This window comes from Caloenas nicobarica, chromosome Z (genome assembly GCF_036013445.1).
Source record: "Caloenas nicobarica isolate bCalNic1 chromosome Z, bCalNic1.hap1, whole genome shotgun sequence".
Lineage (NCBI taxonomy): Eukaryota > Metazoa > Chordata > Aves > Columbiformes > Columbidae > Caloenas > Caloenas nicobarica.
This window is the reverse complement of record NC_088284.1, coordinates 103,060,201-103,079,910: the sequence shown is the minus strand read 5'-3', so window position 1 is coordinate 103,079,910 and position 19,710 is coordinate 103,060,201. Positions and strand designations below refer to the sequence as shown.

At 41.7% G+C, this 19,710-nt stretch overlaps 1 protein-coding gene across 1 annotated transcript in view; it reads left to right on the top strand.

Moving 5' to 3' along the window:
- The window catches only part of TTC39A (tetratricopeptide repeat domain 39A), a 32,728-nt gene extending 22,520 nt beyond the window's left edge, over positions 1–10,208 (top strand). The window contains exons 12-17 of the mRNA XM_065656266.1: positions 1,033–1,124; positions 2,147–2,267; positions 5,208–5,319; positions 6,353–6,467; positions 7,143–7,259; positions 10,088–10,208. Coding sequence (XP_065512338.1) covers positions 1,033–1,124; positions 2,147–2,267; positions 5,208–5,319; positions 6,353–6,467; positions 7,143–7,259; positions 10,088–10,208 — 678 coding nt within the window. The remainder of the gene's footprint in view (positions 1–1,032; positions 1,125–2,146; positions 2,268–5,207; positions 5,320–6,352; positions 6,468–7,142; positions 7,260–10,087) is intronic.
- Positions 10,209–19,710: the final 9,502 nt, after the last annotated feature.

The following is a 19,710-nucleotide window of genomic DNA, read 5'->3' as shown; positions in this document are numbered from 1 at the left end:
TGCTCTGTGCATCTGAAAGGGAGAAGCTCTTCCATCCAGAACCCTGGGAGCTTTCTTCCCTCTGTCTTCCACCGAGCCCCAGGGAAATCTGTCAGAACAGGTTAAGTCTGGCCAGGGGATATGTGTGGTTGATGGGAGTTTTATTGGCTTGTTTGGTTTTAATGTGATCAGACTATGTGTGTAGGGAGAGTATCTCTGTTTTTTCTACTGTGCATTGTACGTATTGGAGGGTTAATATTAACGTGTCCATTTAAAGCTGTGTGTAGAGTTTTGTACTATATTGCAGGGGCCTTAGAGAAGCGGAGAAGAGGCTTCCTATAAATATGTAACCTACAGTGCTAAGTGGTAGTAGCAAATTAGTAACTACATTAGCTAAATGAAAGATGGTCACATACGTGCACTGTTAGATTCCTGTGTAAATAAATAATCACAGCTTAAAATATTCCCAAAAACTCCTGAAGCTTATGGTTACTGTAGATTCAAAACAATAATCAAGAACCCACCAACTGTTATTCTTTACTGTTGCAAGAGTTGTAACGTTGCTGCTTTGCTTTCCTTGGTTGCTGAATGTATGATTGCTCAGGAATTCCTATGAAATCAGTACTTTTAATGATCTGAAATCATGGAACCCTTCAAAAACCATTTCATGTTCTCTAGAACCTAATACTTGAGGGAACAAATAGACTATATAGTAGTATTTTTTTTCTCTCAGTATGACCTTTTCATAAGTTTTCTAGCGTGTCTTCCTGAGTAATAAAAATTCGCTTTACGCAAACATGACATTTGTTCTTGGAATGTGGACATAAACTATAAACTGATACAAAGTAAACAAAGGCATACGTGATGAAAAAAAGAAATCTATACTCCACTTTCTAAACTACTCATCTCCTGCTTAAAATTTTGTAAGATTACTTAGGTTTGTGAGCAAAAGCAGCAACTTCTACCACTTTGTTCCTGTTTTGTAGTTTACATCAATAATGGTGATGCTGTAAATTCATTTTTCTGTACAGATATTCTTGATTGCATTTGCAGGCTACTTACATTTACATGAAAGCTGCTTATCTCAGTATGTTTGGACCAGATGACTGCAGTCCTTTTGGAGACAACGTAGTTGAATTATTTAGGTAAAATTTGCTAATGCCCAGATACAACAGTTTCCTGTCTTTTCGTGTCATGGTGTTGAGGGAAGAGAGGCAAAATTATTCATAGCACAGCTTGGAAGATCTGCACGAACAGTGTTGGATTGGTAAGAAATTGCAGAATGAAACTTTCCCATTAGATTAAAGTGGACTCTGAATTCAGAAAGCATATTTCTACTGTCCTGGAAACACTTTAGAGACAGGATATTAGGTCTGTCAGCCATACAGTGGCTGCTGCTGTTGCATGTAATAGTCACATTCTTTTTAATTTTTTTCTTTTAATCGAAATGGCATGTAAAATCTGAGAGCCTTCAGTGGATTATGCTACAAGATGTGTCCTCAGCGGAGACAACGTCAGTACAACTTGATTCTTGGGTTCTGAGTCTGAGAGGAATATGAAATAGTTAAATGTGCAAGTGAATATATATGCATTATGAACACAGTGAATTAACGTAACTGTAATGTTTAAGCTCAAGAATGCCTAAAATTTGTTGGTCCAAAGAAAATGGATTTCTTTGGCTTTTAAAATTTTCTATAAAATCTAAATGTCACTTTTTAATGTGATTGCAATATATTGATACTTTTCAGGCCTTCTATGTTGTATATAATCATTACAAGCAGATTTCACTGGGTTTGGGATCCATTACAAAGTGAATCAGTTGGGTCTTTGGGAGAATGGGAGGAATGCTGGCAAAAGCCAGCTTGCCCCTTTCTTAGTCTCTGGAGAGAGATGGGGCCTTTATAAGTGAGGTGCATCATCTGATATATTCTTTGGATGGGGAAGAGTCCCTCTTCCTCCTGCTTGATCAAAGAGGAAGCCTAAAGATATACGTGCCCTGCATAAAGACAGCTTTTGTGAATGTGTGTTGCGCAGCTTCCCTGGAGGTAGCAATAGCTCAGTGTGTAACAGCTTTTTAAAGTTCTCTTCGGTTTGTGGGGGTTTTTTTTAATGTTTGAATATTTTTTCCCAGAGGAAAAATTCCTTACATTTTCCTTTAAACTCTCAGGATTGTTCCCAGTTTGAAACTGAAAATTGCAGGGAAATCACTGCCTACAGAAAAATTTGCAATTCGGAAAGCTCGACGATATCTTTCTCCAAACCCCGTTCCTTTGCCTGTTCCACCTTTGGTAAGTTAGAAATACACACCCACCCCCCCTTATTACTATTTTTTTTTTTTTTAAATTTCTGGGAATAAAACTGAGATAGAGTAGAATCTTTCCATGTTTCTAAGGTAAAACCTCTGCAGGAGACTGGAATGTTCCCAAAGCAAAGCCAAATGAATGCAAGGAATGCAGTAAAACTGGGGCATGCACCAGCCACAGGGAACTCCGCCAGTTGTTTGCGACACGTAAATGTGTTGCATGTGTAACTCATTATTCCAGCTATAGACGAGCGTGCTCCTAACAGCTTTCTTTTGATTCCCTTTTGAGGAACTTTGCCCTAGGTCTCTTCTGTCATGTGTCGTTTACTGAGACTACTAAAAGAAGACTGAAGGGTACAAGTGAGGAGGGGGAAAAATCAAGGAAACAATGCAAGAATTGGGGACTACGTGTCAGTATCTATTTAATGGGCTCCTGAATGTTTGCTCTCCAAAGTAACTCACGGATGCCAGGATGAAGCAGCCAAATCCTTTAACACTCAAAAAAACTATTGCATCCTGTTGACTTTTTTGTATTTTTTTTTTTTTCCTGTAATGCTGGCCAGATCCGTGTGGCCAGATGAGAGCAGCTGCACAAGGCATCCTTTGCCTCACTCACGGTGCGCTTAAAAAAAAAAAATTATCTGCAAAGAACACCTAAAAGAACATAAAAAGATTTGTGAATACACCGTTTTGCCAAGTGCAGTACTGTTAAAATTTGCGGTGCTTTGAGCTGCTGTGTTTGAGAAACAGATGGATAATTAGTAAATACTCTTCAAGAGAATGCCTGAGCAAGGAGAGCCTCTTGGAGACACCAGCGAGTAGTCATTCCTCAGCCCACCAGCTGAATATGTGACACAGCGCTTCTCAAAGAAATACATTTGTTAGGGCATAGCATGGGTATTCACTGGTGGCTGCTTCCCGCTGAGTCATAAGACTGAAATGAGAGGAAATAATCACAGAATCACAGAATGTCAGGGATTGGAAGGGACCTCGAAAGATCATCTAGTCCAATCCCCCTGCCAGAGCAGGAACACCCAGGTGAGGTTACACAGGAAGGCGTCCAGGCGGGTTTTGAATGTCTCCAGAGAAGGAGAATCCACAACCCCCCTGGGCAGCCTGTTCCAGTGTTCTGTCACCCTCACTGAGAAGAAGTTTCTTCTCAAATTTAAGTGGAACCTCTTGTGTTCCAGTTTGAACCCATTACCCCTTGTCCTATCATTGGTTGTCACCAAGAAGAGCCTGGCTCCATCCTCGTGACACCCACCCTTTATATATTTATAAACATTGATGAGGTCACCCCTCAGTCTCCTCTTCTCCAAGCTAAAGAGCCCCAGCTCCCTCAGCCTTTCCTCACACGGGAGATGCTCCACTCCCTTCAGCATCTTTGTGGCCCTGCGCTGGACTCTCTCCAGCAGTTCCCTGTCCTTCTGGAACTGAGGGGCCCAGAACTGGACACAATATTCCAGATGAGGTCTCACCAGGGCAGAGTAGAGAGGGGAAGGAGAAACTCTCTGGACCTACTAACCACCCCCCTTCTAATACACCCCAGGATGCCTTTGGCCTTCTTGGCCACAAGGGCCCAGTGCTGGCTCACGGTCATCCTGCTGTTAATCAGGTTACTTCGATTTGCCTTTCAGATTTCGGAGATTGTGGAGGGTGAGAAACGTGCACACCTGGGGTTTGGCTGGGCTGTTCTGGTGGGAGCTGAGCAGAACAGGTTTCTGTAGCTCTCCCTGGAGCAGCCGGCCGCTGTTTCTGCTGCAGTTGCGTTGCCGAGGCAGCAGATGCCACAGCCGAACAGTCAAAAGCACCGAGGATGCGATATTGGGTGCAGAATCTCATCTCTAGGATTTTTCTTTTCACTGCAAAGGGGCTTGCTGAGAGGAGAGAGTCCTCAGGCGAGGCTTAGCTCAGAGATTTAGCCTAGAATAAGCGTAGTTTGAGTACTTCTGTGTCAAAACCGCGTTAACAAATCTGCAGTAGACACAGTAAGCTCAGCATCGGTTTTCCAATCGATAGAGACCAGGTGGTGAAAGCAACAGCAACGGGGGTTAACGTGCTGTCTCATCTGTTCTAGCCTGACAGGTTTTCCTGCCAGAGTTCCAGAATGTGGTTATTCTATACAGAAACGTTATCGAAAAGTGTTAGGTTATCAAATACAGGCTAGGTTGTATAAATAAATAGAATAACTAACTTGTCTTGAGGACCAGTCGTAAGTCTATGTAGTATCAATATAATATCAGTATCTTTAACTTTGTGATTGCTTGTGGCAATGGCCCCATTTGGTCTGGTGATATACTAAGAGAACCCCAATAAAAAATAGGAATTAAATTAGTAGTTTTAAATAAAATTTACTGTAAGAAGAGTTGAAGAAGAAAGAAGTTACTTTGTGTGGGAACATCAAACAAACCTGGGGAATTTAAGGGGTTTACAGTTCAGCTCTAAAATTCTGTTGGTTTGTTTGAACTTGGCTTAAAGGTTAGGGGTTTTGGTTTTGTTTGTCCTCAGATTTCGTACATTTTTCTATGGAAGCAACACATGGTAGTTATTTATAGTTATTACTGCCCTGGCTAGGACAGAACTGAGAAACAAGAGGAGAATGAAGGGAGAGTTAGCCACTTGCCATGAATGTTTTAAGTCTGTTTTGTTGGTACTTTCCTTCAGCTATAAGTGAGGTTGTGTTTGCATTCTGTTCAAGCAATGCTGCTTGTATGAAGTAAATGGCTTGTTAGTTATCTTCCAAGGCTAATTTGTTCTGAAAACCAGTGTAACAAGTTTTTAGTTGCAATGAAAATGTTGTGACATACTGACTGTTTAATTAAGGAATCTGTAACTTTTTCATCACACAGAGATAAACTAAAGTATTTGATAACTGCGTTTATCCAGCACTGTAATTAATGATGTTGTCACTTCTCCCTGACCCTAGGAAATGATGTATATCTGGAACGGCTATGCTGTAATTGGAAAATGTCCCAACTTAACAGAAGACATTTTAGAGACTTTAATTGAAGCAGAAGCAGCACTGGCAAGAAGTTCAGGTAACCAGTGATATGGTTTAAGCAGCTATTTTACAGTGCAATAGCTAAAGATATTATCTGCGAATAAAGAGAGCTACTCATTAGTGAAGTTAATCTGATCATAGGAGGGCCATAGATAATGAAACCATCAACTCCAGCTGCGTAGTCCCCAGGGAAGCAGCTGTTTCATGCAGTATGTGTCAGCATTTAACCAGCTGGAGCGACAGCGGAAGAACCAGGTGAGGTTTGGAGCAGTGAAAACAGTGACATTCCATAGCATGAGGTGCAGTATCCCACATTTTGCAGAGATTATTTTTAGTTAGTATTTCATTAATTGGAAATGAGCAAGCAAGCTGAAGATTTTGCTTGTCAACTTTAAGGCTAAGCTGGCTATAAGGAACGTCTATGAAAAAGCCAGGTATTTCCTTTGAAATGTACTACGCAAATTTTCTGATGGAGAAAGGGCGATGATAGTCATGACTTAGAACTAGGCACTGCGAAGATTCTGGGGGCTCATAAGTATAAATTCGAAAGGCAAAAAGAAGGTACAGTGGGAAGGTGAGGGAATGTGAGGTGCGGGTAGCAAAGTTTGGCATATTTTTGTTTAGCTGAACAAAGGTGGAGAATTGATAAAATACTTGCATACGAGTAGGTGATGTGGCTAGAAGCCAAAGAAGGAGAACTGTAAATACTAAAGGGCAATGAAGGCAGAAGGTTAAGAGATTATAAATTGAACCTCAGTGTTTCCAAAGTGGACACCTTAAATTAGTTTTTAGGTGCCAGAACAATAAGATTGTGGAATAGCCTTTCAGTGGGAGTAGGGAGGGAAAGAACAGCCCAACAATTTTTAGTCAAAGTTTGGTCGATTTATGAAAAGGTCGATGTGTGTTTGCCTCTGCATTAAATGAATTACACCGACTAGTTAGTTCCTTGTGTCCTATGTTCCAGTAAATAGGTTGTGCTCACACATACCTGGGTAAAAGTTTCCCTACAAGTAGGAAAGTCTTTGCTCCCCTAGGGTTTTCTAAAATGTGCCGTTTACTTCATCTTGCAGCTACAGAAGTACTAGCAGATGACCAGTGCGTGATAAAACTGTTAAAGGGCTTATGCCTCAAGCATTTGGGGAATATCTCGGAAGCAGAAGGCCATTTTAATTACATCTATTTAAAGTAAGTTTTCTTTCCTGGCATATAGGAGAGCTCCTGAATTTCTCTGTAACTATTCATTTCAAGTAAGAGGAGATGCAACCATGAGATGAATAAAAGGGAGAGGACTGCAGTATTTATTTCAGTTACTTTGATATTAAGGAATTGCAATTTTAATTGCCAGTGTTGTTAGCCATGTATGGAAGAAGAATTGCAAATCTGCAACTTTTACTGAGCTATTTTCTCCTTTTTTGAGGGCTATAGGTGCAGAAAATTTTTGACATAACTCTTTTTTTTTTACCCTTCCTCTTACCGGTCACAAATAAGCTGTACCCAAAAAGCCAAACACAGTCTGCAGAGACAGGTGGCAGCAGGATTAGACTTGGAACTTCTATGGGTCATGCAGTGGCATCTCTTTTTGTCAGTTCACTTGGATAGAGCTCATAATATTGTCATCTTTTCTGATACTTCCCTGATAATAAAGGCGAGGTTTTGTAATCCTGAGATGCGTGGGATGATTATGCAACGTACACAGTTAATAACCGGGAAGGCAGCTTTGGACAGAGAACATGACAAGTGTTGTAACAGAGATTGATTGTTCCTTCTCAGCTAATCTCCTATTTATTTGTGTTGGAGCTGTTAAATGATGGAAACAATATATCATTGCAAGATCTTGAGGCTATTTCTTTTCCAATGCAGTGAGAAGAAGATAAAATATGACCATTATCTAATTCCAAATGCCTTGCTGGAGCTGGCGATATTGTACCTAGACCAGGACAGAAGAGGAGAAGCAATAAAACTACTGGAAAGAGCAAAGTAAGCAAGTGAAAGGCCTGTGCTGATGTCTGATGAGTCAGTATGGTATTTTATTGGCTAGCAGGAAGCAGAAACATTTCATTGATATAATGGAAACTCATTGTTTCGTTTTTTGAATGGCAGGATGTGTACCTTAGTTTTGGTTTGGACCTTTCTAGTTGTAGACGTTTTCTGATCGTTCAGTCTGTGACTTACCCATCCATTCTGATAAGAGCAAAAACAAATTAAAGATGTTAATATGAATTTGAAAGGCTTCCATAAGAAATAATGCATGTGTAACACAACGTAATAATCTTCATAGTCTATTTACTTATTCGTAAGAGATGTACTAAATTAAATCAAAACTCTGTGTTATGGCTAAAATAACATTGCTCGAATTGATGGCTACCAGTGCTGTTTTCTTTCCTTGATGAAATATATTTAAGATAATGCTTCATTTTACATTTAGTATCTTGGTATTGTTTCATCTGCATCTGAAAGGCAACGGAAACACCTGCTTTTACTACTTTGTGTGATTGATTTTTCTAACAAAGTAGGTTTATCAGGAATAGTTGGACTTGATCATTTATGTTCTTTATTGCAAAATTAACAAAATACTTTTTTTGCCTCTGTCTGAGCCTTTACTTCTCTGCCGAGCCCAAATTTCTTGAGGGGGGGGAATCCAAACCGAAGAGCTCTTGCCCTCTCCAAGCATCCTGCAGCAGAGGAGTTCCCTTCTCTGCCTGGATCCTGAATGAGTCCAGATCCTGCATCTTTCCAAGTGCTGAGGGTCACGCCGGTCACTGCCGCGCGTGTGAGCAGCTGCAGAAGTGATGTCTGGTCCCAGGTTTCAAAGAGGTCAGATTGAGGTTGTGCGTTGAGCTTTTGTCCGAGTCAGCCCGCTGTGCAAGACAGATGGGTGAATCAGCCAGCCGAAGATTGTGCCAAAAACCTGTCAGCACAAAAATTAAAATATTGCAGTTCTTAATCTCCTGTGCTTGTGAGCCTGGTTCTCCGTAGACTCATGGAAGAGCAGAAATTACATTAGCAAAACGCAATGGAAAGTGCTTAAATTGGTTGCGCATTCCTCAAAGCAGCCCTCTCCTCCTGCCCTCATTTCCTTCGTTCAAATTTCTCTTAAGAAGAGGTCTAGAAAATAATGATTCGGAGCTTCTCGTTCCATCTGGTGTTTGTATCTCTCGCTGCTCGGCCGCTGCGCCCTTCCCCGACAGCTCCGTGCAGCTCTGCTCGCAGCCCCTCGAGGGAAGGGTTGCCTTAAAGAAGAGCACCAGCGCACAGCAGCTCTTAAAAATACATTGGTACCCAGCGTATGAAAAGCTAGTACTCAGACTCGCTGTGCTCAAAGAACTCAAGGAAACTGTAATGATATTTAAAAAACAAACAAAAAACACCACAAACCCCCTCCTTGTTCCAGTGAGTCATTAAAAAAAAAAAAGTGCAATCTTTACATTTCCACCTGTAGCTGCTACACCACGTTAAAATGCTCGGGGTTTCTAAGCTTTCAGCTAGAAATGCAGAACATCTTTGCAGTCGCTAGAGGGAGAACGCGTTGTCCGTGGTGGGTTTCAGGGCTGCAGAATTATGTCTGCGGTTGGCAGGAGGGCAGACGGGCACTGGCTTGTGCGGTGACGCTTGATTTGCTTGACCTAAATCCACAGGCTGCTGCTGGCTGGAATGCTTCAGCGCTGGGAGAAAGGGTGGAACGGGATGATAAACAGTTTGGGCTTGGTCATGCGTGGAAACATTTCCATTTGTGTAACTGTAAGCTACCAGCAAGAATATCAGCCTACCGATGGGAAATACAATATCTGCGTAGCAAAAGCTACTCAATTGAAAGGGAAAAGTCCAAAGGGTTTCAGATCAGCACACAGCACGACCCAGTCATCTCCTTTTCTCATTCAGCCCCTTGGGTGTCGTGTACATCAAATGATGAGCTGGTGCGGGGTGGGTGCGGAATTGCTTGTTTTCACACAGAGACTGCCATAGTGACAGATACTGCGCTTCTGTGCTTGACTGGCATTCTGAATTTTTAACTGAAATGCTTTTAAGGTATAGTGACTGTTTAATATGTAATATTCCTGTAAAGATGACAAGTATCTTCTAAAAGAAAATCTGCACAGTCAAGTCCCCTTTGGTATCTGGATTCTGTAGCCATCCTGCAGATGACGACACGTTAATTCCTATTAAGTAGGATCTGCGCTTTCTATGTGATCCTAGGGGCAAATTTTCTTTTTTTTGTACAAGCTTTTCCATGAAAGCCCCGATTCTTTAATGTTTCTATAACTCTTTAGAGCATGACACAGCTACTGGAGCCTATAGGCCCATGAGACTGCTGCCCCACTAGAGATGGGGTGTTATCCTCTTCTGCTTCAGGACAGCTTCTCTCTGTCCCTTTTTCTGGTCTTTTCTTTTTCCTCTTCTCTACTTCCTCGAAATATGTCTGCTGAATTAAGATGAATCTATCTTATTAAAATGTTTTTTAAAAATATATATCCTGAAAATGTTTGTATTCAAACTTGTTCTGCATGTAAACTAAGTGGATGTTCTAGATATTTAATATGGACTCTATTTTGATTGAGTCAACCAGATTCAATTTCGTATTAAGCTATATTTTTCTGCTCATTGCCATACAGTGCAACCACAAATAAAGAGCTGCATTGTTTGGCTAGGAACACATGCTTTGTATTTTAGAGTAGGCAGCAAAGGAGCTTGTGAAGAGAGGCTTTTTTGCTGTCTACAGTTGTTTCGCTTAGAACAATAATATAAAGATAACTTGAAAAATGTTTTTAAAATATATATTCATCGGAGTGGATCTGCTTTTGTTTTAGACAAAACTACAAGAATTACTCCATGGAAACAAGAACGCATTTCAGAATTCAAGCCGCCCTGCACCAAGCCAGATCCGCCCCAGAAAATGGAATGCGCTCCAGAGCCTCGGCAGTGTCGTAACTTTTTCTTCTTTGATGTCCTGTTTGTTGCAAACTTTGGTGCAGAAAGTTGCTGACACTTTAGAATTATTTTTCTTTCTCTTTCAAGTCAGTGAGAAACCAAATCATTTATAATTTTAAAGGTGATGCATAAAACATTAATCTAGTGTAATAACATGGCAAAAAACCCTCTCAAACCAAGCATAACTCTGAAAAATATTGTTTTTCCAATAGTGGCATTTTGAATACTTACATCTGTGTAATTCATTTTTCAATCGCGTGCCGTTTTCTTGCGTTTGCAACATTTACTAAGCAAGCTACAACATAAAGGGAAACAATTGGAAAAAATCAAACAACGAAACTTTAAAGATTCACAGATTTAATCTCAGCTATAGATGTTTGTTTGAGTTCATACTGCCAGCAGCTGAGAAGGAAGAATCAGGTTTTCCAAATACCTGCTTAGTTGAAATGGTGGGAGGAAATCTTGGTGTACAAGAAACGCGGCAGGAGGAGCTCCGAGTCCTGGGCATTGCTAGTTGTGCGTGGAAACTTCTCTTGACCAGCTTTTACCAGTCACGTTTTTGCTTCGATAAGAAACTTGCTGGTGAAAAAAAAAATGGTCTCCCTTATGCAGGTATCTCGACTTTTTCTTTAATTTGGTTCTCGTGTCAAGTCTGCTGCTCGTAGCAGCTGAATGATTTACTGAGGATTTGGAGCGGGGGGGAAGGTGGTGACAGTATAAAACTGCATCACCTCTTTGACAAGCTTAAAAACGAGAGGTCCTTAGGAAACGGTTTTTTCATCAGAACAAACGTGACCTGAAGTTTATATCAAATTTAAAGCACAAGTCCTTGAAGGTGACTTAAGAAACAGCAATGTTGCACTGGCTGCGCAGCAACGCGGGGGTCACTGTGGCAGTCGATTGCTTCTTAAAATAATTGTTCTGGGCTTTGCCTGGCTCGAGATGCCCACGTTGGTACAGGGGTGGATGGAACAGCCCCCCTGGGCACGGCGCTCTGCCTTTCACAAAGGAGAGCCCTTGATGTTTTTTCTCTTTGTTGATCTTTTGGGGGAATTTCTGTGTTAAGGGGCTTTGAGAATAGAGCAACGAGCTGGGTCTGCTTTAATTGCTGCTTTTCTGCAAGACTGGTGAAGTCAGACGTAACACGAATTTGACTTGTATTTACCGTTCTCCAGGCTAGCTCCATGTTCGGATGCCTGTGGGTTTTTGGGGCACACTTCTACCTCCCTTTTGAAAGAGCTTCATCCCCATGACCCCTTCTGAGATGTGGAGATGGGAGGTCTGCTGACAGCCCTTTTTCTCCAATGGAGATATTCGTCAGGAATATTCATATCTATGTACCTCACAGTGAATATTCTTTCCAAAGTGATTGTTCCCAGCAGAAGAGAAAATTGACAGTTTATAGCGCTGCTTTTACCTCCTCTGAGGAAACTACATTGTTTTATAATTGCAAATTAATATGCAAGCAGACAGAACCACCTGTTCCTCCACACGGACAGCTTACATTGTCTTAAAAATAGACACCCTTTATAAAAGCCTTCCCAAGTTAAAATCATAGATGAAGAACGCATTTTTTTAAAGTTACTTTCTCAGATAAATTCAGTTTGGATAAATTTCTCAATTCAGACAAAGTTCAGTATAAACAAGTTATGCTATTTACATATTTCACATCAAAACTTGAATGTAAAAATTCAGTCATTCTTCGTATAGAATAAAAAATAATCTTGTTCTATTTCGTGCATATAATGCCTCTTCTTCCAGTTGTGTCCTCTTCAAGTATTTTGGCAGTCTTAGCATCTTGTAAGCAAGCAGTGCCATGAAAATTAGCATAAATTGTACTTTGCAGAAAGCGAACAATCCTTCCAACTGTAGATTCATCTCTCAAGACCAGTGAGACGCTCTTTGAAATTTCACCCACAACTAAGTTTTGCCTGATCTTGGATGCGTTGCACAAAGGACACACTGTGCAATACCCAGCCAGCTGCCCTGATTCTTTGCAGCAATGAAGATCCAAAGATTTTCCACAGTGATCTTGAGTCAAGCACAAGCACCAGTCATATCATGGAGCTGATCTCCAGCTCCAGCTGAGGACCTCGCAGTCAGCCGTGGTCAAGCAGCCCGTGCTTTCACTCTCTACTTTTCAGCTCCCAACCAGTAGGAAAATTCACCTTCCTGATGGAACAGCAAATATTTACGGGCTGTAATATTCTGAACTCACTAGAGGAATATAACACCTTGCTTGCCAAAAGGTAAATGGAAGGTCTGGTATGTTGTCACTGTATACGTTTTGCAAGGTGTTACATTTTGAATTGCCAATCGTTGCCCTGTGTTCATCAACGTACCTCATTTTGATGCTCTTTGGCGGCAGGGATCCAGCGCTCAGTGGGGTTGGGCTGGGCTGGAAGGGCTGGGCTGGGCTCGCTTCTCCATCGCTTCTGCTGAAGCAGCTGCGTTCTGCCTGGAGCAGCTCCAGAATGGCCATTCGCTTCATCACTCGGGAGTCTTGAGTACAGTGAATTAGCAAAAGTACAATTGGTGCAAGTTCTCAAGCAGCTTCAGTGTTCAGTCTATTCACCTACCAGAAAACAGCAGATATTCTAATGGAATCACGATTTTCAGCATGGCCTAAGATTCAGGAAATGTAAGTACTGCTTCAGATAGATGTAGTCAGCACAACACCTGGTGTGCAAAAGGAGCGCTCCCCTCTGCTTTCAAACATTGAATTGTCTGACGGAGGCCAGAGAAACCCACTCTGAGTGCTGGGCTCTCACCAACAGCTGCTCCTGTCAACCCTTCTCTGGCCTCAGCAGAGCCAGAGGAGCTCACCAAAGGCAAACTGCTAACTCCGATACAAGAAAATAGCTTTCTGCACTTGGTAGGACCTTTATCATAAAAGTCATAAACTGTATTTCTTTTTCTATGCAGTTTTTTTTTTTTAGTAGCACTGATAAGTGGTTTCCTGCCAGTAGCCGAGGAGGGGAAGAAATGACTACTCAGTGTCCTGGGTGTCTGCAGCAATTGCCGTGGTGCCTCATGTGGCATCACCATGTCACCTGGAAGTGGCAGCGGCCAGGAAGGGACAAGCAGAAAAACGAACACAGCTTTTATCGCTAGATCTGACATGTGGAATCTGTGTATGTATGTTCTCTCATTAAACTGAAGGGAGGACATGGGCTGAAAAGCCAGCAGTTTAACCTGAGGTCTAACGAGGTGTAACTACACCGACACCTGGCTCCTACAGGTAACACCAGATGCGATACCTGTTGGATGGAGAATGGTGGGGCTGAAGGTTTTCTCGATGTTCGGAAGGGATTTTGATGAAGTGACAAACGTGATACAACTACTATTATTTGGAAACACCGACTTATGATTGCTCAACTAAACCAGTAGCCTAGGAACATGCTTTTGATTATTACTGATAGGCAGTTCTGCTACGATCTACAATTAATGCATTCGGTCATGGATGGTTCGTTTAAAGACTGTCCCATTCTGGCAGTGCTTGGCCTCGGGCTGTTCACACTGCAGTGACACAGCACTGAAACCTTTGCTTAGGAAACTTGGCCTTTTGTAAAATACAGCAGCACAGAACAGGATCATATCCAACATTTCGTCCCATTTCACACTGGTTTTGGCATTAAATTATGTATTGAGTGGCTTAGTATTTTTAGTTGATCTATGGCCTGGGACCAAGACTACTCAAAGATGGTGGGATGATATAATACGTCTGGCCCAGCAGAAGCATCAGATACTGCTCCTCTGCGTGAAACCGGCTTTCCTCCACGTCAGCCCCAGAATGCAGAAGACACTCCCAAGAGTTTAAATAAAACATGCTCAGCCTCCGGTTCCACCTGCGAGGTGCGCTTCTTTGCCTTCTCAAGCATAAAAACACAGCACCAAAGCAGATGTATATGAAATGACCAAACCAACGTGTTCCACGGAGTTCCCCCTCTGGGAGGAAGAGGAGAAGATAAAGAGGTGAGTCATGTTGTTTACTGCTCTACAGGAAAATGGTTAATGGTCGGAAACGTCACCGATGGATGAGATCAGAAAACCTGAAGAGGCTCATTATGTGCTGCAAATACCTTTTTGTGATGGATTAGATGCAAAGTGTGCATTGGCACGTTTTTTAATTGAATGATTTGTCATCATGAAATATTTCCGAAGATGCTATCTAGGTTTGCTTCAGGTGTTTAAAAAAATATCAATACAAATACTTTCTTTTAAAAGCATGCCCAGTATATCCCTGTCTCCAAGGTTTATGAACAGCAGCAGAGCTAATATCTGCATTGCACTGTGGTAAAATTCTCCATGGTGTTTGCTCCAATTTCAACTATGTTTTTGTAGGACTGGGCTGTGTTCCATTTTTGTCTGGGTTTTTTAAAATCTCTGGGCCTACTTACTTTCATTGCTGGCTAAACATAGGCAAAGTGTTTATTTAGAATTATGTATTGCATTGAATTCTGCTTGCTTTCTTCCTCCTTGACTATTTCACGGGAAGAATACAAAACAGAGCAGTCACGCCCCCCTGCCCCCCATGTTCTTTATGGGCTGTTTCAACTCAAAACAGAAAAAAAAAATCAAAAAACTGTTTATCTCCTTTTAGTCATGTGCTGTAGCAGCAGTTTCAGGTCTGTGGCTGAAAAGCAACGTTGGTGAGAAATCCGGTGAGTAGAAGCTGCCGTAGCCTGGCCGATTTTCATCTCTCGCTGTTCTTTTCACAGGTGGAGGTGAGAGGCCACGTTCTTTGTGCCAGAGCCGTGCGGGACGTTCGTCTGCGATGCTGGAGCCCCAGGGGCCACGTTTGGCGTTGACGGTGTCCGGGGTGCAGTTCTGGGATGAGCTGGTGTTTTGCTGGTGAACGTGGTGCTTTTCCTGGTGCTTTAGTAAAGGTGGTGCTGGGCGATGCCTGAAGGCTGGCTCTGCTCCTGCTATCCAAAGATGCGGAGTAGGAACTTTAGCTCCGACAGAGTTCAGTAAATCACTCTAGGGAGGTGAAGCGATGTTGTTTAACTCTAGAAGATACAATATATGGGTCATGTTCAATGTCATCTTCATTTGGGTACAGTACCCAGCAGTTGTCATCACTGCCAAGGTTACACAGCCTCTGTTGGGCAGCTGCAAAGGTTTTTTTTTTTTTAGATGCAACCAGCAGGGCCAGTGACAGTTTTGGTATTTCAGTCGTAGGATCACAGAATACCAGGTTGGAAGGGACCTCAAGCATCCTCTGGTCCAACCTTTCCTGGCACAAGCCCTGTCTAGACAAGATGTCCTGTCCAGCTGAATCTTACAAGTGTCCAATGTTGGGGAATCCGCTTCCCTGGGGAGATTATCCCAATGGCTGATTGTTCTCATTGTGAAAAATGTGCTTTGGCTTTCGTTCTTACGGCTTGTGGATAGTCAGGTTTCTGTTTGGTGATGCTGGGCTCAGCGCTGATGCAAATAATGCTCAGTATTTCTGAGGAACAACAGGAATCTCATGCGAGTGCCTTTGTAATGCATCTCTTGATGGTGAAAGTGTGTGATCTGTCACACACACACGTATATAAAAGTATATCTAGATATACACAAAAAGTCTATGTATGTATATTTATGCACGTACCAGTAGCAGGCTTTGTTGCCAAAGCTCTTTGAAAAGTTGTCAGAAGTGTTTGAACTATTAAATTCAACACTTAAAAAAAAAAAAAAAAAAAAAGTTTTTTTTTAAAAAAAAAAGCTTTGACACCTTTTCAGATGGTGGCTGAGGAGACGGCCGGGAGGTTCAGGCCCTTTGCTGCTGGTTTGCCGTGGGGTCATAAAGGAGCATGCAGAATATTCTGCAAGGAGACATCCCAGAACAAACGGGCAACCTGGTGACCTCAGCAGAAAGCGGTTCCAGGCTGGAGCGCTGAAGGGCATCGGTTAGTTTTGACTCGGGCATAGCAGAGCTCTGCCTCAGCGGGCCAGCGCCTGGGACGGCTCCGTCCTGCCCACGTAACTCCGTTTTGGAGCGATTCATCTTTTCCCCCTTGAATTTCAGCCTTGCCAGTCTCCCTCAGTCTGCTTACCCAGCATGGCTTCTTGATGAGACAGGCAGCTACCGCTCACGGGACCGCAGGGCAGGAAAAAGATGCTAAAAAGGTGGCAGTTTGTCTGTCTGTCTGCAGTGAGAACTCTGGCAAAAGAGCCTCTAGTGAGCAAAGGCAGGGCCTGGTGTGCCCAGCCATGGCGCACAGAACGCTTGGACACACACCCTTGTGTGCAGTTGTTGTTGAATTGCCTTATTTAACATAATGACAAAATTTTCTAGGGGTTGGTGCTGCAAACAATAGGTTTATGGAGGTTTTTTCTTCTTTTCAACTGAGGATGGAGGTTTGGGGGCTTTTTGTTTGTAGTACGGTTGGTTCCCTCGTGCTGAGTTAAGTACCTACCTTTGTGCTGCTAGAAACATGTACAGGCATTTTCACTAATATTTTATCATTACAGATTCCTCTCCACAGCTTTTACTTAGCAGAGTATCTGTGCAGAGTGGATATTGTAATAAATCAGTTGCTAGCGTGCAAATATAGCTATTTCTTCTGCTTAAAAGGATGGTTTCGCGGGGTATGTTTGGACTGTTCTTTTTATCAAAAGGCATTAACTTTGCGTTACATAGCAAGAATTCCAAAGCCCCTAAACTCTTATCCCAGAACAGGTTTAAATGCAAATCTGCAAAGGACGGTTAGCATAAATTATATTCTTCAAAGTTAAATGCTATATAAAAGGAAACGTTAATCCTTGAAGCTAATTTTTATTCTGGGTATTAAGTCAAGAAGGGTTCTTCTGAACAGATTTTTATTCATGTTTTTTAATAGGTTATCAACTAGTATGTATGTTTTTAATAAAAATGTGGTGTTTGTAATAAACTGTATTTGTAATCCACTACCACCTATTTTGTTTCTAAATCCATTTTAATCCAGGATTTAGCTGATGAGAGGCCTTGTATGTTTGGTTTCAGCCATCTTGTTATTTATTTGACTTGCTGTCTGACTCAGAAGAATTTTCATCTTTACTACGATTGCACAAGGACAGGAAACATTGAAGTCCTGGCGCTGTGGCAGCTTAAGTAAGTTCAGGTATTTCATAATCCCTTAGCCCAGAAATAGAAATTTCTACCGCTGCAAAGAGAGAACTGTCAGCCTTCCAAACACGTAATTGCTTTCAGCCCTGGGAAGCTGCAAGACAGCAGGAACTTTAAAAACCTAAAAGCCCTTCTGCAACACCAGCTCCTCACAAATTAACTGTTGGGTTTTGTTGTTTGTTTACGTAGAAATTTTGTTATTTTCTCCCAGATTTACATAATGAACTATAGCAACAAGTAATAAGGATCATCATCCTTACATGTAAAATGATGGAAGTGGTAATTCCAGTAGCATGCAAGAGTTTTTAAGCATCAAGGTCTTACAAAATTGAGTATTTATTACTTGTCGTTGCATCTCTTTTGCCTCAGATTTGTGGAAATTTTGTTTTCTTCTGTTGTATGAGACAAAAATCCTTCTCTTACTCTAATCTGCAGCTGTAACCTAACGATGTCCCTGCTGTACAAGCACCGTGGCTGCTGGTGATGCCCTTGTCTCTAACGGGGCCAGCAGGTCGCTCGGTGCGGTGGCGTCTGGCAAGGACTAGTGCTGGGTGGACTCTCACCCTCGCTGGCTCTTGCGTTGTCACCTGAAACGGATTGAGCCTGATGGTCCCCTCGGCTGTTTCTGGGGCTGGGACAGGGTTGTTTGGGCAGTTACGGTTCTGAAGTACAAACAGCGTTGTTCACTGCACGTTTTCATCCCGCCGCACAGTCCCTACAAAATGCTTTAAAGCAACATTTTTTGATTACCGTAGAGGCACCTACGAACTCGGCAACTTACACCCAGTAACTGAGAGAGTAATTTTTTTTTTTTTTTTTAGATTGCTTTGCAGACTTTTGCCACGGGCCTGTTGACCCTGAAGCATCCAGCCCTGGCATCAGAAGGGCTGCGGCTGAAGAGGGCAGATGAGGAAGAACAAGAACCAGCCCTGCAGCAGACTGGGGTGAGGAAACGGCTGGGCTGGAAATGGACTGTCTCATGTGTTTGAACTGTAAGTAATTTATTAGACATCTCTGAGACAGGAGGCAAATAATCTCATCTTACAGATGGTGGAGTTAAAACACAGATCTGGTTTCACAACTGCAGCTAAAATGCAGGTTACACGTTATTTGGCATTAAATTCTTTTGAATTAGAAATCATCCAGAACAGCATTGCACCTAGAAACTTGAAAAACCATTTGATTTATTTGTTATATTTACACATTTGTCTTTAATCTAAAATTTGAACTTTTTGGAATGTTTTTGTGTAATCACCTCTAGTTTTAGCCCTTCACACCTTTTTGCTATTTAACAAGTATCTTAATAAAAGTAATTTTTTTCCCTTAGCCCGGTAAGTAAATCAGTGTTAAAAGTTCAACTATACAAAGTGCCTAGAAAAGCATTTCAGCTCAGTAATTGGTCACTTCATATTTCTTTCAAATCTTTCTTAAATCTTGTAATAAATAAGGACTAATACCAACATGACGATGCTGTTTTTTTCAAATTGTTCATTTGCCAGTTTTCACAAGAAAATAAATGAATACTTAATGTGGACATTATTTTACCAAAAAAAAAAAAAAAAGAGAAACCAAACCCCCAAAACAAACAGACAAAAAGGAGGACACGAACACACATGGAATGATGAAAAGGAACAGTGATATTGCACAGCTTCAGGTCTCTCTTCCCAGAATTTTGATCCTTGTAATTAGGTATGTACGAATTCAGCAAAAATTTGTGTCCAGATAAATGTGTAGCAATTTGAGTGAATCTACCACTGCAGACTGCTTTCAGTTCCTCCTGACTGCTACCTGGAGTTCTTCTCTAAGAGAGCAGGTTGCTGTCAGCTGCAGGAATAATAAATAAATCAACATGTTGATTCTACGTTTTGCTGAACAACCCTTCAAAAATTATCCATAACATGCACAACTTGATATTGTAAATACACCGAGTCTTCAAAGTACTTGGGTCTTTAAACACAACTTGCTGTGTCAAATACTCAAGCTATATACGAAAACCAATCAAGAACGTTCCCTGATTTGTTGTGGTTAACTCGAGATTGCCATCTCATTTTGCAAGATCAGGACTTCTCCATGTATTAGCATCCTGTTGGATGTATGAAAGTCAAAGTAGGGTACATTTAGGAGGAAAAAAAAAAAAAAGCTAAGTGGAAAAAAAGGTCTTTATAGCTACAATCTCTGCTAGACCATCTCTTAAGCACATACTGTTTGCTACAGAAATTAGCTAATTATGTCATTCTGGCTAGCACAGCACTGTTTGCCCCTCAGCTGCTTGTATGACAGTCTGTGTTTATATAAACTTTGCATTTATGTGCAGAGCAAAATATATTTTTCTCATATCTGATTTCATCTCTGGTGGACTGGTGTGTCAGCCAGCAGGGCTTAACAGATACATTTCATACAGGAGAC